At 36.1% G+C, this 16,351-nt stretch overlaps 1 protein-coding gene across 2 annotated transcripts in view; it reads left to right on the forward strand.

Moving 5' to 3' along the window:
* cacna1d (calcium channel, voltage-dependent, L type, alpha 1D subunit) overlaps positions 1 to 16,351 on the forward strand; it is a 102,856-nt gene that overhangs the window by 82,662 nt on the left and 3,843 nt on the right. For both annotated transcript variants that reach the window (XM_015377771.1, XM_015377772.1), the window contains 16 exons: positions 739 to 804; positions 947 to 1,038; positions 1,143 to 1,302; positions 1,412 to 1,539; positions 1,724 to 1,820; positions 1,924 to 2,026; positions 3,208 to 3,309; positions 7,930 to 8,060; positions 10,405 to 10,521; positions 10,691 to 11,130; positions 12,613 to 12,639; positions 12,832 to 12,972; positions 13,840 to 13,994; positions 14,322 to 14,434; positions 14,525 to 14,659; positions 14,895 to 15,080. In XM_015377771.1, the coding sequence (XP_015233257.1) occupies positions 739 to 804; positions 947 to 1,038; positions 1,143 to 1,302; positions 1,412 to 1,539; positions 1,724 to 1,820; positions 1,924 to 2,026; positions 3,208 to 3,309; positions 7,930 to 8,060; positions 10,405 to 10,521; positions 10,691 to 11,130; positions 12,613 to 12,639; positions 12,832 to 12,972; positions 13,840 to 13,994; positions 14,322 to 14,434; positions 14,525 to 14,659; positions 14,895 to 15,080 (2,193 nt within the window). The remainder of the gene's footprint in view (positions 1 to 738; positions 805 to 946; positions 1,039 to 1,142; positions 1,303 to 1,411; positions 1,540 to 1,723; positions 1,821 to 1,923; positions 2,027 to 3,207; positions 3,310 to 7,929; positions 8,061 to 10,404; positions 10,522 to 10,690; positions 11,131 to 12,612; positions 12,640 to 12,831; positions 12,973 to 13,839; positions 13,995 to 14,321; positions 14,435 to 14,524; positions 14,660 to 14,894; positions 15,081 to 16,351) is intronic.

Here is a 16,351-nt window from a genome sequence, read left to right on the forward strand (position 1 = left end):
TGTTATATTCAAGGTCCTTCAAAGTTGCCACCTCTTGCTTTGATTACTAATCTATTTATTATATATATATATATATATATATATATATATATATAAACAATCCTTTATGTGTGTGTGGTCCAGAGTGTATATAGAACTTTACAATAAGTGACAAAACACAGCCACTATTTAAAATTTTTTACATGACAGTCAGAGATTTTTAACTGTACAGGACAATGGAACAAGGTCATACTATTTTTTCAGCTTTCCTGTTTTCTGTTAAAACTCCTGTTCTACCAAGCTTCTGGATAAAACTGAGACAATTATCTGCATGTCAAAGAAAATAAATAAATAACCATGATGTCAAACGGGACCTCAACACTCAAACTTTATCACATACGGTAAATTAAAACAATCTGACCATAAAATATGATGGCTCCAACTTTATTGGTAAAAGCCAAACATAGCTTCTCAGATTTGCAGCCACATTTAGCTTAATTAAAAAACATAATTCTTTTTAGATTTGGAATTTTTTTATAGATTAGAATTTTTAATCCGATTTCACTAAATTCCTGAATACTGGATTTAGCTTAGCATAAATACCTCAGCACCTTTTGTCTCTGACCTCACATCATTAGATTAGTTTGTCTGTTTAATATTTGCTAAAAACTCTTTGAACTTTACTTTGTGTAATTCCCCAATAAACACACATTGTAAAAAAGAAAATAATGAATACTTTTCTTTTTCATTTCCTCCTAGGCTCTTCCCTATGTTGCCCTCCTGATAGCCATGCTGTTCTTCATCTATGCTGTAATTGGAATGCAGGTGATATTATCCGACATATAGATAACATTTTGGCAAATATTAGGATTCTTTACACTGCTTGCATGTATAAAGCTCCCTGTTTCTGTATCTGTTTCTATTCCTGTAGTTGTTTTAAAACTTACTCGCAGAATTTTGCTTTTAGGTGTTTGGAAAAATAGCAATGGTCGACGGAACCCAAATCAACCGTAACAACAATTTCCAAACGTTTCCTCAAGCTGTCCTGATGCTTTTCAGGTTCGCACATTTTGTATCCTTGTTTGGGGAATAGCATCAGAAAAAGAATATAAACATACAGTGGTTTAGTTTCTTTGTAAGTGGCTGTTTTAATTTAATACCAGGTGTGCCACGGGGGAAGCATGGCAAGAGATCATGCTGGCCTGTCTGCCGGGGAAGCTGTGTGACTCCGAGTCAGACTACAACCCCGGAGAGGAGAGAACATGTGGCAGCAACTTTGCTATAATCTACTTTATCAGCTTCTACATGCTCTGTGCTTTCCTGGTACTGCTGAAGACAGCTCATGTTTTTACCACAGACTTTCTAGTCAACCAGATTTCATAGAAAGGTAATTACTTGAATTATGCTAAAATCTTGCATGTTTTTGTTACAGATCATCAACCTGTTTGTAGCTGTGATCATGGATAACTTTGATTACCTGACCCGCGATTGGTCCATCCTCGGCCCTCATCATCTGGATGAGTTTAAAAGGATATGGTCTGAATATGATCCTGAAGCTAAGTAAGAAGAAATAATCCTTTTTTTTTTTAAATATGAGTCATATTTAAAAAAAGTTAAATGTCACCTATTAATGTTTTTCCAAAACACGCAAAGATATATATATTTTTTTTATTTTCAATCATTTCTAATTAAAACTATTGCCTCCTGGTGTGATGCCTTTCATCTCAACATACTGTCTCGTTAGGGGCAGGATAAAACATCTTGATGTGGTCACTCTATTGAGGAGGATCCAGCCTCCATTGGGCTTTGGCAAACTCTGTCCTCACAGAGTTGCTTGTAAGGTGTGTTTTTTAAAACTCATAATCTACCTTTTGCAGAAGAAAACCAAATCTTCCTTGTACCTGCATGCCTCTATGTTAATCTGAGGTCTGAATTTTGTTGCAGAGACTGGTGGCAATGAACATGCCCCTCAACAGTGATGGGACCGTAATGTTTAATGCTACCTTGTTTGCATTAGTCCGCACTGCTCTTAAGATCAAGACTGAGGGTGAGTCTGCCGCCCATGCTGTACCTGCAAAACTAGTTTTCTTTTTTCATCACAAATTGATGCTGCATAACAGAGCAGGATTTTACAATAGTTATAAGTTTGAAGGTAAACTCCATTGCATGGAAATATTTTGAGGAAACAAAAAGACAGGATAGACGTAGTACCGTTGTTTGCAGGCATATACAGTTTTGGGTAAAAGCAAACCTATAGCTGTCTTATCCCCCATAATATAATGAAGTAATAGCTGCTATTTTGTGAAGTATCTTAAACCTCTGTTGTACCACATGGGTAAATTCTTGATCAACTACTATTTTTCTTTTGTTTAAATATTCATGTTTTTGAATGATCGTTTTTGTTCAGATGACGATCGGTTTTATGTTTGTTATGTGAAACACGGCATCTTGATAAGTGAAACACTTTTTTTTTTTATTGACATAATCATATAAATGATGTTTTCTTAAATTCTAGGATAATACAAACACAAACAATAATCAAACTTTAATTCGATCTTAACTTTGGATTCCGATATAAAATCTGACATAGAATCTGACCTCTTTCAGTAAACAAAAGCATAGCTTAATCTACAGCACCATAATGTCATCTCTAGTTGATACTGCTTCACTTAATGGTAAAATAAGTAAATCAGCGAGATGTGGTAAGGTTATATTGTGCCAACAAGCAAGCATACATACCCCTGTGTTTATTAGATTAAGTTGTTCCCTGTGCTAATTAGTATTAATCTGAAATATTACTGCTTACATTTAAAGCAGTCATCAGACATGACTATATTTTAAATACTTTTAAGTTTATTGTTACCTCTGCTAAACATAAACATTTGTTAGTCATTTGTCACACTATATTTTTATGACGAAAAGGATTTATCGTTCATCACATCTGATGTCATAAGAATCCTTTATTATTTTTAAATTATTCATTCATTCCAAACTCAATCTGTGGCTTTTTGATAAATAAGACTCAATGAAAGTTTGTCTAAAACTTACAGATCCCAAAACATTTTTTTTTTTTTTTTGCCACTAGAGGGAGTTTAATTCCACTCTATTCAACAGCTATGAGTCAGTAATGGTTATAAATATTCCAGATACACTGAAGTTATTTTTTTTTTTTTCTGAATAAATGTCACCCCTTTTTCAACAACAATAACATTTTTACTTTTTTCAAAGGTAACTTGGAGCAAGCAAATGAAGAGCTGAGAGCTGTAATCAAGAAGATCTGGAAAAGGACCAGCATGAAGTTGTTGGATCAAGTAGTGCCCCCAGCAGGCGGTCAGTAATCATTACTCATTTTTAAAGTACCTCACTAATCCTAAATGGTTATTAAATGTTCATATGGCTGATTTATTTCAGATTCCCTTTAAATGCTTTTCCAGATGCTGATGACAGTTTTACCCTCAATCTTTTTAAAATCTATTTCTTCCCTGAATCTAAGGATGAAATGTGGACTAAAAGGGAAGTGAAGAACACCGATTTTAAAAATAAATAAATTAATATGGCATTTAATAAAGGGAGGGCAAGAGCTATTATTTCATATTATTATTAAAGGAAGGGGGATAAATGTTGGGAGTAATTTATTTTTCAAAAAAGTGACAGCTAAATAACTTTTAAAACAATGCATCGATTACAGTTGCAGTCATGATAATTAGGGATACTTTCATGTATAATCAAGCGTTTTTTTTTTGTTGTTTTTTTTTTTTGCATTAGTTTCTTTCCATGGTCCCAGCTTTTAAACAGAGTATGTAGCTTTAAAGGGTTACAATCCAGTTTTTTTGTAAGTCTTCCATTTTCAACTTTGATCTGTATTCAGGATCATTGTCCCATTGGACATCTTATTAATTAAGGTTTCAACCTTCCAACCCAAACTGTCATCATCTTATTTGAAAGAGGATTGGTTATGCTGTTCAGAAACAGCTCAATCTTATCTCAACCTGAAAAATCTTTTAATTAAATGTTTCAGACGTCACAGTCTGCAGTAATGTAAGTTGGTCAACAGCTGAGAAAAGAAGCTGCTTCACATCATTTAGCTCCAGATATCCTCTGAGAAAACAGTTGTAACTGTGTTAGTGGTAGCGTCTTGCTGCTTCACTAACAATGATACTGGGGCAAAAGATAAGATGGGTGAAATAATGATTTTTTACTTCACCTAAAAGTTAAAGCTCACTAGCTTTGACATGAGGCATGACTGTAGGTCCCAACAGGATAATGATCCCAAATACAAATCTTAGCTGCTTTTGGGGGACTAAATAAGTTAAAGATACTTTGGAGAAGTCTTGACCTCAATTATGCTAGAAATGCTTGAATTGAGCTTAAAAGTGGCTTCTGGAAAACAACCCATTCTCTCTCAGTTTTTACAGGAAATAGTCAAATATGGCATAATTTCCTCTGGGACTCATAGAAGGGATTATCGTACAGCATCTATTTGAACCTGTACAGAAATTTTTATTCTTTTTGGCTTGTAGAAAACAAACATGTGCATCCTTGTGCTATAGCGGTTCGATCAGTGCATGGGTTGCATGGTGCATGCATGCTTTTCTGCATTTATGCATGATCATTATACACTCAAAAAAAGCTTATTTCTATGTATCAAAGTCCCAAATGAACTGGATGCATTTACTGTTGTAGGTGAGTGCATATAAACTCAGAACTTAAAATGTAAGGTTAAGATATCTGACGTGTCGTGAACATTTAAATGTTTGTCAGCCTAGGAATAAGCAGCTTTTAAAGCATCCTCACTTGTTTTGCTTCAGTCTGTTAGAGTCAGTGATGCTGCATGTTATGTATCTGTTTTAACTTGTTTAAACCCATAACTCTCCTCTTTTTTCTTTTTTGCTTCTGCTTTTTTCTGCCAAGCTTCTCTCACTCATAGCGTCCTCCGCTTTCAGTCGCTGGCATTGTTTTTCTTCTCTTTCTGCCGTCCTGAGCTCTTTGGAGTAGTTCTGCTTTAGTTTGGTGGCATGAAACTGATGATACCTCTTTTTGAAAACTTCAACAGGCTCTTTAAAAAAAAGAGAATCAATGTTCACTTATGTGCTTTTCTATTTTTTTTTTATTATTAAATTACAGTAAAATAGCCTGATAGAGGGTTTCAAGGAATAAGTTCACTGGAATAAATAATTTATCAATTTTATATATATTATGATTACCTTAGCTAAGAAGTGCTTAACTCAGAAATAGGGATTTCAGTATTTGTCATTGATTCTCTTTCTATTAGAGCCTCTTGAAGTGTAATTCACGCTGTTTCAGGTGATGTAGAGATGCTGTCCTTTGTTAAAATATTCAAGTGGCCAACACTTCCAATATAAAGTGACCATTGGCAGTTGTGATCTTTACTTGACCACATTCTGGCAACAAAAAGGTCAAAGAAAGGTGGCAACCATATTTAAACATAAATCTGCTACACTACATGATTCAGCTGCATTGGTTCTTTGCTCTGCTCCCCAGTCTGCTTCAGCAAAAGCTTGTCTGAGTAAATCAGACCCATACCTGATGAGCCTCCCTGCATGGCAGATAGAGCAAGTTTGCATTTACAGCTTCTTTCAGGTTCAGCATCCTGTGTTTATCTTGTAAACCCTTGTGATAGATAGTGAAGATCTGACTTGCTTGTGCTCTGCTGTTTTGTTGCATGGACTTGCTGCTGCAGATTATGTTGCTCCAAGAGATGTGAAAAACCACTACTTGTTTGACATGATAGAGATGTTATGTTCTTTTTTCAAGACATCAAGCAGTTTTTTCAATGCAACCAACTGTTAGTGGACAATGCCAAGAATAAGTTTGCACTGTGGCTCTGTGGTGTATGTTTTGGTCCATCAAGTTTAGTTAGATTTTCCTTCAGTGTTTTTTTTTAATACCAAAACAAATATTGTTTGAATAAAAACCCAAATTTATTAAAGTTGAAAAAGGTTGCAGAAGTATGAAAAATGCTGATTAAAGCTAAAGGCCCCAAAAAATGCAAAAAAGTTTCTTTTCAGATGGTTTAAATAAGACTTTTTTTCTTTTTTTTTGTCAACCTTATTTCCACATATTTTGTGCATTTTAAGGCAGATTGGAATGATGAGCGTCTATGCTTCAGCGCTCTGGACTGCAAAACATATTTAGTATGACAACTGATAAACTCAAACAATTATTATGTTGTTTGACTTGAATTTAGTTGAAATCTATTGGTAAGATATGCTCAAAGCTAAAGCTCTAACCCACAAATAGAGATTCTAGACCATTTAGATTATTATTTTTTTGCATCCTAATTTTCCTCTTCCTTATTTCTTTTAGCAGTAGTGGAGGTATCTGCTGAGACAGCTTTGATACATTTAAATGAGCATTTTTGCAATGTAAATGCTTGATATTCTGTAGTTAATCTTAGCCCTCACATCAACTCTTAGACTGCCTGGAGGCTGCTAACATCTTTAAATGCATCATGTTCCATGACAGACAGAGGTTATAAGCTAAAAAGGACAGATCAGCTTTACCATAAAATATTAAGCCTTCCTATTTTTGCTGTTATCTCACTCTCTCTCTTTAGGTATCAACCTGATAGACTATAATTTCAATCTTCTTCTCTGGGTAACCTCTTTCAAAGCAATAAAATGTCATGTCTGCAACATGTTAGGACATAGTGCATCCAGAGTAACATCCAACGTTTGACTAGTTCCTGTTTGGGATCAAAATTAGCAGGGCTGAAACAATAAATTGGATTAATCGTGATAAATACATTATTGAAATAATCGTCAAGTAATTTAGTAATCGTTAACTGGAGTAAAGAGACTGTAAAATATGTTTTTAGCTGTCTGAGCAACCCACTTAGAGCTGTAATTATATCAAAATTGTAAAAATAAAATATATGAACATTTTGCATTTAAGACACAAAATGTTTCTTCCTGTCAACATGCTCTATCCAGAACCCCACAAGTATTATAGTTCTAGTTTAACCTGGTTTAATTTCGTAAAAAAAAAAAATTGTTTTTAAGGAACTTTAATTATTAATCAGTTAATTGAAAAAATACATAAACAGATTAATCAATTTGCAAGATAATCATTGCAGCCCTAAAAATAAGTCAACTTAGGGTATAAGACAATATTTTCCTACATGTCTAATACTAAATTATGTTAACAAGTCCTAATTCAATATATATATATATATATATTTTTCCTAAACTAATTAGACTAAAAGATATTTTAAACACATTACAAATTTAACAAAAGCTGAACAAACATAGAAAACAGGTAATGGGTTGATCTGTTAAATGTTAAGTATTAAGTTAAACTGTATCATGGCTAAAAAATAAAATACTCAGAAAAATTGTGATTAAATGAAGTTAATATCATCAACTGGAGTAAGGAGACTCAGGAAGAAAAACCCACAGAGCAGGATTTATACCTTCTCTAGAACTTCTCAACAGGCAAGCTTCACTTTAATACTTTCTGTATACATTTTCAAGGCACCTGTTACTATCTGATTTTTAATGTATCAACTGAAAACCGTAAACAGATTGCTTAATTACAAAAAAAAAATAATTGTCAGTTGTAGGCCTAATCTATATTCTAAGAATATCCTTTATTTAGACATTTTTCATGCTTTTTCAACTTTCTGATTTACAGGTTGTATTTGTAACAAAGGTTTTATGGTTGTATTGTGTAGCAAGCAGCTTTATCTTTAGTCTGGCATCACTAAAGAAATCAATTGTAAAGTCAAAATTGCTATCTTTTTTTTTTTTTTAATAAAAATGAGTCATAAAAGGCGGGTTTGTAATGAATTAGATCCTCCTTAATTGACTAAAGAACACATCTGGATGCTTTGTGTGTGGTATCAAGTATCAGTTGACAGCAGACTCCTGTTGCTAAGGTGTTTTGGTCCTGATGTGGGAGGCTTCTGGTGTGTTTGGTCTGTTCACTTAGATGACGAGGTAACAGTGGGGAAGTTCTATGCCACCTTCCTGATACAGGACTACTTCAGAAAGTTCAAGAGGCGCAAAGAGCAAGGTCTTGTGGGAAAGAGGTCTTGGGAGAACACCACCTTGGCTTTACAGGCGAGTAAAAACACTGCATCTCTAATTTTCCTGAACATGGTAAATTAATGAATACATTAATTAAAAAATAAAAATTTCAGCTGAATAAACATTTGTAGGTCTACTATATTTTTTATTTTGATTTATTTACCTTTAAATTAGTAATAGTTACCATTGTAGAAGATGCATATCAAACTGGACCAAATTAAAGTCTTGAATCGTGTCATTCAAAAAGAGCAAATTACAAAAATAATAAATTCCATTCTGGATTGACTCAAATATTTGTCTTTGCCTGGTAGGTCTCGACAACTTTAAACTAGTTTGTTTTTGCCTTTAAACATTGGCTTTGTTTCAGACACTGACAGCTTAAAAGCAATGCTGTGACAGGTTGCATTTGATGATCTGATCCCCCTAGGGATTCCTTTGTACAAAGGGCCTTAAAGGAAAAGTACACCCAAAACATGATTAGCCTTCATTTTCTACTCACCCCCATGCTGAACAACACTCTGGAGTACTTTTTTGATATCTCAAATGCATCTGGAGATCTGGGAGGCTTCTTGCTGTCTGCTGACATTCAAATAATGGAGCTCTATGGCGCCCGAGGCAGAAAGGTCCATAAAAGTCCACAAAAAACGTGTCAATATTCCTCCATACTGCTCGTCCAATGTATTCCAAGTGTCCTGAGTGGGTAGCATCCAGAATTTACTCGAAACGAAGTCATTTAGAATGTTTTTAGAGCATAAACAGTAGTGTATAGGATTTCCTGAAAGCGCGTTCACGAGTCTACGGAAACCGCGGCAGACCAAACCAGATGAAAGTGCGCATTCAGCTCGGCAAAGAACTCATGCTCTTCCTCAACACTGAAGTCCTCAGACATTTTTCTTTCGTTGTTTCTTTCTTTGCACAGGTAAACAGCACATTTCTTCTTCTACGCTTGCATTATCGGCAGAGCAGACGCTGAATGCGCACTTTTGTTTTTTTTTAATCTAGAGATTTATCCTCTTGTTTCCATGCACCAATCTGTCCGACTTAAATTAATAGTTGATCACAGGCTTTAAATGCATGTATTTCTGATTTAACACACTTTAAACAAATAACTAATTTGTTAGTGGGACTCTAGGAAACTCGACTGCTTGCTATGGAAACAAGTGTGCTGGATCAGGGACATATCTACATTTTGCAGAATTTTTGAAGACTTGATGAGCTTGACACCTCTGATCTAAAACATGAACTCTGGGCACTGAGGAACCTGACTGTGAAACACAGCCTTAAACTGTCCTTACAAAAATTCTGGTCCTGTGCATGGTGCAGGAATATATGTCTTCCCTCTTCCCTCTCTCTCTCTCTCCACCACCTTTCCTGTCTGTTTACTGTCAATTAAAAGCCATAATTACAGCAAAACCTGAAACAAAAACAGATAATAACCTTATGTGTTTTTTGTGCTTTCTCAGCACTAATCTGAAGTCTCAATTTTATACTGTCTTCTTGATCCAAGCTCTTTTTTTTATATCAGCAGAACCTCCTGAATCAAATTGTGAAAATTAAATGTACTAAACTGAAAATGGATACAAATCCAGGACTGAAATAACTTCATGTGAATTTATTTTACAATGCATGACCTTTCATGGTTTGTATACCTTGATAAGGGGTGAAGTGATGATTCACCTGGATTTTTTATCTACTCAATAGCCGTTTTAGCATCACTAATTATAGTATAGTATTTTTTCCTGCAAAAACCCTCACTAGATCAGCTAGAACACCCTGGATGAGCACTTTGATTGAAACCGCCTAAATATAATCATTTCAAGTTGTTGTATGAAAAAGAATCCTTCTGATTATATGTTACTTCTTTTACTATTCCTGTCTATTTTAATTGCCATGCCCCCTGGAGTTCTCAGTAACTCTCAGCACTGAGGATGACTGATGCGTCTCAGACAAGATCAGGCAATGCTGTTTCCATCTCTTACTCTCCTGCAGGAGTAACAGGAGTTTGCAAAATGATATAAAAAAAGTGCTGTTAGGAAGAACATGTGGTATTTAGGTGGAGAGGGTAAGGTATGTGATTGCTGCTTATGTAACCAATTGCAGGAGACAGCTGAATACAAAAATGAGGGAAGAAAATCAAAACAGAAACAAAGATCTGAGAAAAGTTTTCCACCATCAACAGTCTGAATTTCCATTATAGTTTTAGATATTGTCAAAGTAGTTATTTTGTACACTATCTTAATCATAACCGTCTTAAACTTATTTTCATAAATCATCTTTAACTCAAAGTGATTTCCATCTAAAATATTAATTCAACCCAAGTAAACCCACAGAAGCATTACTGTTCATCATTTATTAGAGATTTGTACTTCCTCTACAGGCCGGTCTGCGCACGCTGCATGACATTGGGCCAGAAATTTGCAGAGCCATATCGTGTGACCTACAGGAGGAGGGGCTTGTAGACAGAACTGGAGAGGAAGAAGAGGAAATCTTTCGGGTAAAAATCCCCTAAAATTTGTATTATAATGTTTTGCTTGCCCTGCTTGATTTTTAAGTTTGAGATTTCTGATTCTGGAAGTTCTAGATTAAAAAAATTTATATTCATCAATTTCCATCCAATCTATTTGTTTATTTATTTTTTTTAACTGATGTTAATTTTTTCAAAGCGCAATGGCGGCCTTTTTGGGAATCACATTAACCACATTGGTACGGATCATACCCAGCCCACTACTGTCACACAGCGCCCACTACAGATCCTGTCCAGCCACTGCACTCCCTCTATCGTCCCAACACAAATCTGCAGGCAAGCCAGCAGCAGTGACAAGGAAGGAGAGACGGAGATGAATTCCTCGCCCATCCACTATAACCATCATCATTCCCCGCATCTGTATGATTACCCTCACTGTAACTCCACCTCTCCTCAGTCCCCAATACCCTCCAATGCCAACCTCAACAATGCCAACGTGCCCCCGCTCCTCTCAATGACCTCTGGAAGGCAGCAGACATGTTTATTACAGAGATGTCGCCCCTCATCAGCAAGAAATAAAACATCAACAACATTCAGCAAAGGGTTGCACAACAAGCCGTGGAAGTCACACTCCACAAGGTTAGTCATCTGTAAAAACAACTTTTTTTTCCTGTTTTTGATTTGAGTGTAACTTGAAGTTCATTCATTCCTCAGACAAATGGAGCTTGTTTAAAATCTAAGATAGAAAAAGTTGTTTATATTATGATGAGAACATAACTGGAGCTTAGAAGACCAAACAAAAGGGATAGACTATTTTAGTAGCCCCAAATAGGTAGTTGTTCCTGCTAATGGTTAAATACATCCATCCATCCATTTTCCCCTGCTTATTCCATCAGGGTTGCGTTTGGGCCAGTGCCTGTCTCTGGTAGTCTATAGGCGAGAGGCGGGATACACCCTGGACAGGTCGCCAGTCTGTTTCAGTGGTTAAATACATCCTTTGTTTGGTTGCTGACTAAAAACTGGCTCAAGAATACCTGTTTCCTCTAGTGCACCTGCTGTTATACTAGACAACCCTGCAAAAAGCAAACATACAGTTGAACATTAACCCGCTGCTGCAGCTAGAGTTAGTCCATGAAAAAGGAGCAGATGGAGGACTTCACTAACTTAGGATTCTCTCTGCCTGCTTTACAGGGAGAAATCGTCCTGTTATTTATGATGCAAAATGTTTCTCCGTTTTGTTTCTTCTTCTTGTTTTATTTATTCTCAGTCTCAGCACATGTGGAAAAAGTGTTAGTTTTTTTTTTAAGTGAAAAATTTTATTGACACTTTATTGAATTTATTGAACTCCTGCCAACATTAGAAATTCTGAATTTCAAAAAAAAAAAAAGTTTTAATAAAGAAAAAAAATGTTTAAACTGTTTTCTTAGCTGCTTTTGAAAGAAGAAAAAAAGCAGACTTTCACTGAGTAGAGGAACACAAGTTATTGTTCTTCTGTGATGACCTATGTAAATTGGGTCATTACAAGCTATAAAAAAAAAAAAAAAAAAAAAAACATTGTCCTTTAACCCAAAAAATTATTTGAAAAATTAGTGCAAAAGAATAGAATAAGAAACAAACAGATAGATGTCAAATGACACTGTAAACTAGCATTTAAATGAATCAAAAGATATCAAAACTGGCAAACACTTTGCCAATGACCGGGGGGGATTGGGGGGGATACGCTAAAGCATGGTGGCACAGGCATCATGGTACGTTTCGACAGATTACATAAATCAAAGCAAAGCACATTATTGATTAATAATCAGTAATTCCTCATACCCTCTAAAGTTATGCAGGTTACGATGTTATACAAGAAAATATTTTGGGCTATATTCTATTCACACTTATGTTGCCGAACTAAAAACTAAATTCAGATAGACAGGATTTTCTTAAGAGCATTATAAAAAGATTTTGAGCATGCAGTTTATGCACCTTTTGCAAGAAAACCCTGATTTAAATGTTTTCCAATCTCCAGAAAAAGCGTCAATGTTTACTTTTTTCTCCTGTGTTCAATTTCTGCACTTCTGCTCTCATAAAAATTCTCTCTTTTTGTATCACCCCTTCCTTCTCTCCTTGGTAAAGGACACGCTACTACGAGGCCTATATTAGGTAGGTAACAGATAGAATTTCACAGTATTTAGCTTTTGATGATGACTGTTTTGGTCCAAGGTGGATTTTAGCTGATAGTTTCATATCAAGGTTGATAATGCAAAATTGGTTCATTATATAAATATAATAAAGAGAAGATTGTAATTACCAAAATCATAAGGGGTCTGTGTTTCTCTCTGATTCTGTCAATAGGTCAAAAAATGGCGGAGTAGCTCAGACGAGCATTCAGAGAGAAGAGCCAGGGTGCTGGGACAGCGATGAGGAGCGTGCCTCCGGGGAGTACTTCAGCGGGGAGGAATTTCATGAAGATGACATCATGCTCACCAAGGACAGGTACAGACAGCAGCAACTATACAACACAGGGAAAAATGTTTAAGTCCTGAAGCCTCTGTAATCCTTCAGGATTCAATGACTGGTGAAAATAAATAGAATTATTTAAACACAGTTAATGCTGGATTTTCCCACTGTCTTTTCATCAAATGACCTTTAGCTTACATTAAAACATTTCATTAAAGATAACTCTAAACATGTATTAGCATGGAGATACTTTCACAAGATTGCAAAATAGTAAGCACAGACAATTCAGTTATGCCCACTTTATGTCATACTTATGTTCTGTCAGCAGTTGTCAGTTTTGCAACAAAAGTCATAGTGAATATTTATGCTTGGTTATAATGCTAAATATAACAGATATGAAAGCAGTAGATAGACTCACTGAGTTTTGTGTTTTCATTGTTGGAACATTACCTATAAATTCAGTTTTCCTTTTTTTTCTAACATTTCTCTCCATTTCTGTATGCAATTGTCAACAGCAACCTAAACATTATCAGTGTTGTAACAGTAATCAGTTGCATAATTGTCAAAAACATTGCAATGTCTTTTGTTTTTTAAGCCTGTACCAAAAAGAATATATGTGAATTCATTAAAAATAAGAGGATTTTTTGGTAAGAAAGTGCCATTTATGCAAAAAAAAAAAAAGAAAAAAAGAAGAAAACTTTAAACTGAGAGATTATTTTCTAGGAGCAGAAAATATATTTTTGTTTCCAAAATATCTGTATTTGATAATACATTTTATCCTCTGTGTTTTCTAAATGGTAATCTTATGCTATGTCGTTAACATGTTGAACCCAGTTGGAGAACTACTATGAAGCCAGACAAGGCAAAGAAATCAGTCAAATGTTTTATATTTTTACATTTCAGGTTGTCCAAGACAGACTTCCATGATGCTGTGGAGGGAGATTTTGACAATTCAAGGGATGACTGTCAATCTGAAGGTTACTGTGATGATGACAAACAGCCTATATGTCGAGACGACCGGCGGTCGCCCAGGAGATGGTTCCTACCCTCCCCTCAAGGTTCAGCTGCTTTTCATTTTAATCATCACATTGTTTCAGTGGAACCTAATGTTTTCCCCGCTTTGCAAACCGTTTTCATGCTCAATATACCTACATATTAAATATGGTTATTTACAGTTTAATTGCTTATTTAATTGCTTTTTTTAAATGAATAGTAAAGCAGTACATGTTGTATTTTTCTGTATTATGGAAATGAGTCAAACTTTGCATACATTTTACTTGTTTCCTCTTCTTTAACCTGACTTTACAGCATTAATATCATGTTTTCTGTATATACTGTATCAGACTATATAACTCAAATCTGTTTCACTTCTTGTTTCTCCTCAGCCTGCAACACACCAACATTCAGTTTTGAGTGTCTTCGTAGAAGAAGTAGTACAGATGAGGCCCCTCCATCTCCATCATGCACAGCTCTTCCACTGCACCTGATGCAGCAACAGGTACACTAACACTGGCAGGAGTTGGTTGAGGTGAAACAGAAATGATGCACTGAGTAGAAACATGTCCTGTCTCTCCTCTCTCTCATTTAGGTGATGGCTGTAGCAGGTCTGGATTCCAGCAGGATTCCTCGTGTGTCTCCCACCAGGTCACTCCGCTCATGGGCCACACCTCCTGCTTCCCCCATCAGCCGGGACTGTTCGCCCTGCTACACTCCACTCATACAGGTTTACTTCATCCATAGACGATCTGCATTTCTTTAGAAAATGTTAAATGTTATCTAATTTTTTCAAGATTGTACAAAAAAAAAAAAAATCTTTAGAGCCCATCTGTGAATTTAAAAATCAAAAGGCAGTGAGAACTGATGTAATTACTCGTTTATTATTTGCAATGCATTTTGCTTAAAGAGGCACACAATCTCTGCAGTTTTTCTAAGGGGTAAAGTGTGATGTGCATCTTTAGGTGGACTGGCGCAGTACGGGTAGTGTGGGCAGCATCCCCGGGGCGGTGAAGAGGAGTTCTTGGTACACCGATGGCCAAGATAGTATGCCCAGCCTCAGCCACTCACCGTCACGGCTGCAGCTACCCACAGAGAGCCGCTCGCACTTCCTGCAAAAGAGAGGCAGCGCTAACAGCCTGGTTGAAGCTGTAAGTAAAGTATGGCTTAATTATTTGTTGTTTAGCTTCGGGGTAGGTCAGGAAATGATATGAACCACAGTCCCCATATTGAAGCATTTTGGGACAGGGTAAAAGTGTCAGAAGGTTTTTCTTTGGCAGGACAAGAGACATTGGTCTGAGTTGATTAAAAGTTGTTAATTAATCTGAAAGGGAAATGACTTAAAACCTTTCAACAGGACAGTAATGCTAAATATACATGTTTTTATTTTACATTCATGTGTTAGAATCATCCAGTCAAATCCTAGACCTACTGTAAATCCATCTGAGAATCATAGTAAGACTTTAAACTTAATGCTCTATGGAAGTACTTGTTCAATGTCTTGGATAGATTCGGGATAGGGGGTGATTTTCTGAAATGGATCAAGATACTTTACAGTTCCCCATCAGCCTGTGTCATGACTAATGGTGTTCGATCTCCATCTTTCACAATACATAGGGGAACTCGACAGGGTTGTCCTCTATCCCCGCTTCTGTTCGCTCTTGCACTGGAGCCCCTAGCAGTGGCTATTAGGTCACAACAAAATGTGCATGGTGTGATGATTGATTGTAAAATTCATAAAATAGCATTATATGCAGACGATATTCTGTTATTTGTAACAAAACCTGACATCTCAATACCAGCTATCTTATCCACTATTCATGAGTTTGGTTCCTTTTCAGGTTATAAAATTAATTTTGATAAATCAGAGGCAATGCCATTAGGTATTGCTACGGTACAGGACCTACCCTCTAGGTGTTCCCTGAGATGCTCCCAACATGGCTTCACTTACCTGGGAATTAGGGTGTCCCCTAACCTGTCACAACTATGGAAGCTTAACTTCTCTCCAATAGTTAGTAAAATAAAAAGGGACTTAGAAAGGTGGCATGACCTTCCTTTATCATTTATGGGGCGTATAAGCTTAATTAAAATGAATATTTTTCCACGGCTATTATATCCCCTCCTAATGTTACCTCTTTGGCTATCCAAAAAAAGTCATTATAGATATAGAGAGAGCATTCTCTAGATTTATTTGGCATGGCAGGAGACCTCGACAGAAAATCAAAGCTTTACAACTTCCTGTTAACAGAGGTGGCCTGGCTTTGCCAAACATCTACTATTACAACTGGGCTTGCCATGCTCGTTTTTTGTGGGAGTGGTTACAGGCTCACCTTAACTCAAACTCTTGCCTTGATTCGTGGGCCTCTAAGCCTGCTTCTTTGTGGAGCCTCACTACTGGAGATAGGAAGAAGCTACCAAGAGA

The sequence above is a fragment of the Cyprinodon variegatus genome, unplaced genomic scaffold (genome assembly GCF_000732505.1).
Source record: "Cyprinodon variegatus isolate N-32 unplaced genomic scaffold, C_variegatus-1.0 Scaffold158, whole genome shotgun sequence".
In the NCBI taxonomy this organism is placed as follows: Eukaryota; Metazoa; Chordata; class Actinopteri; order Cyprinodontiformes; family Cyprinodontidae; genus Cyprinodon; species Cyprinodon variegatus.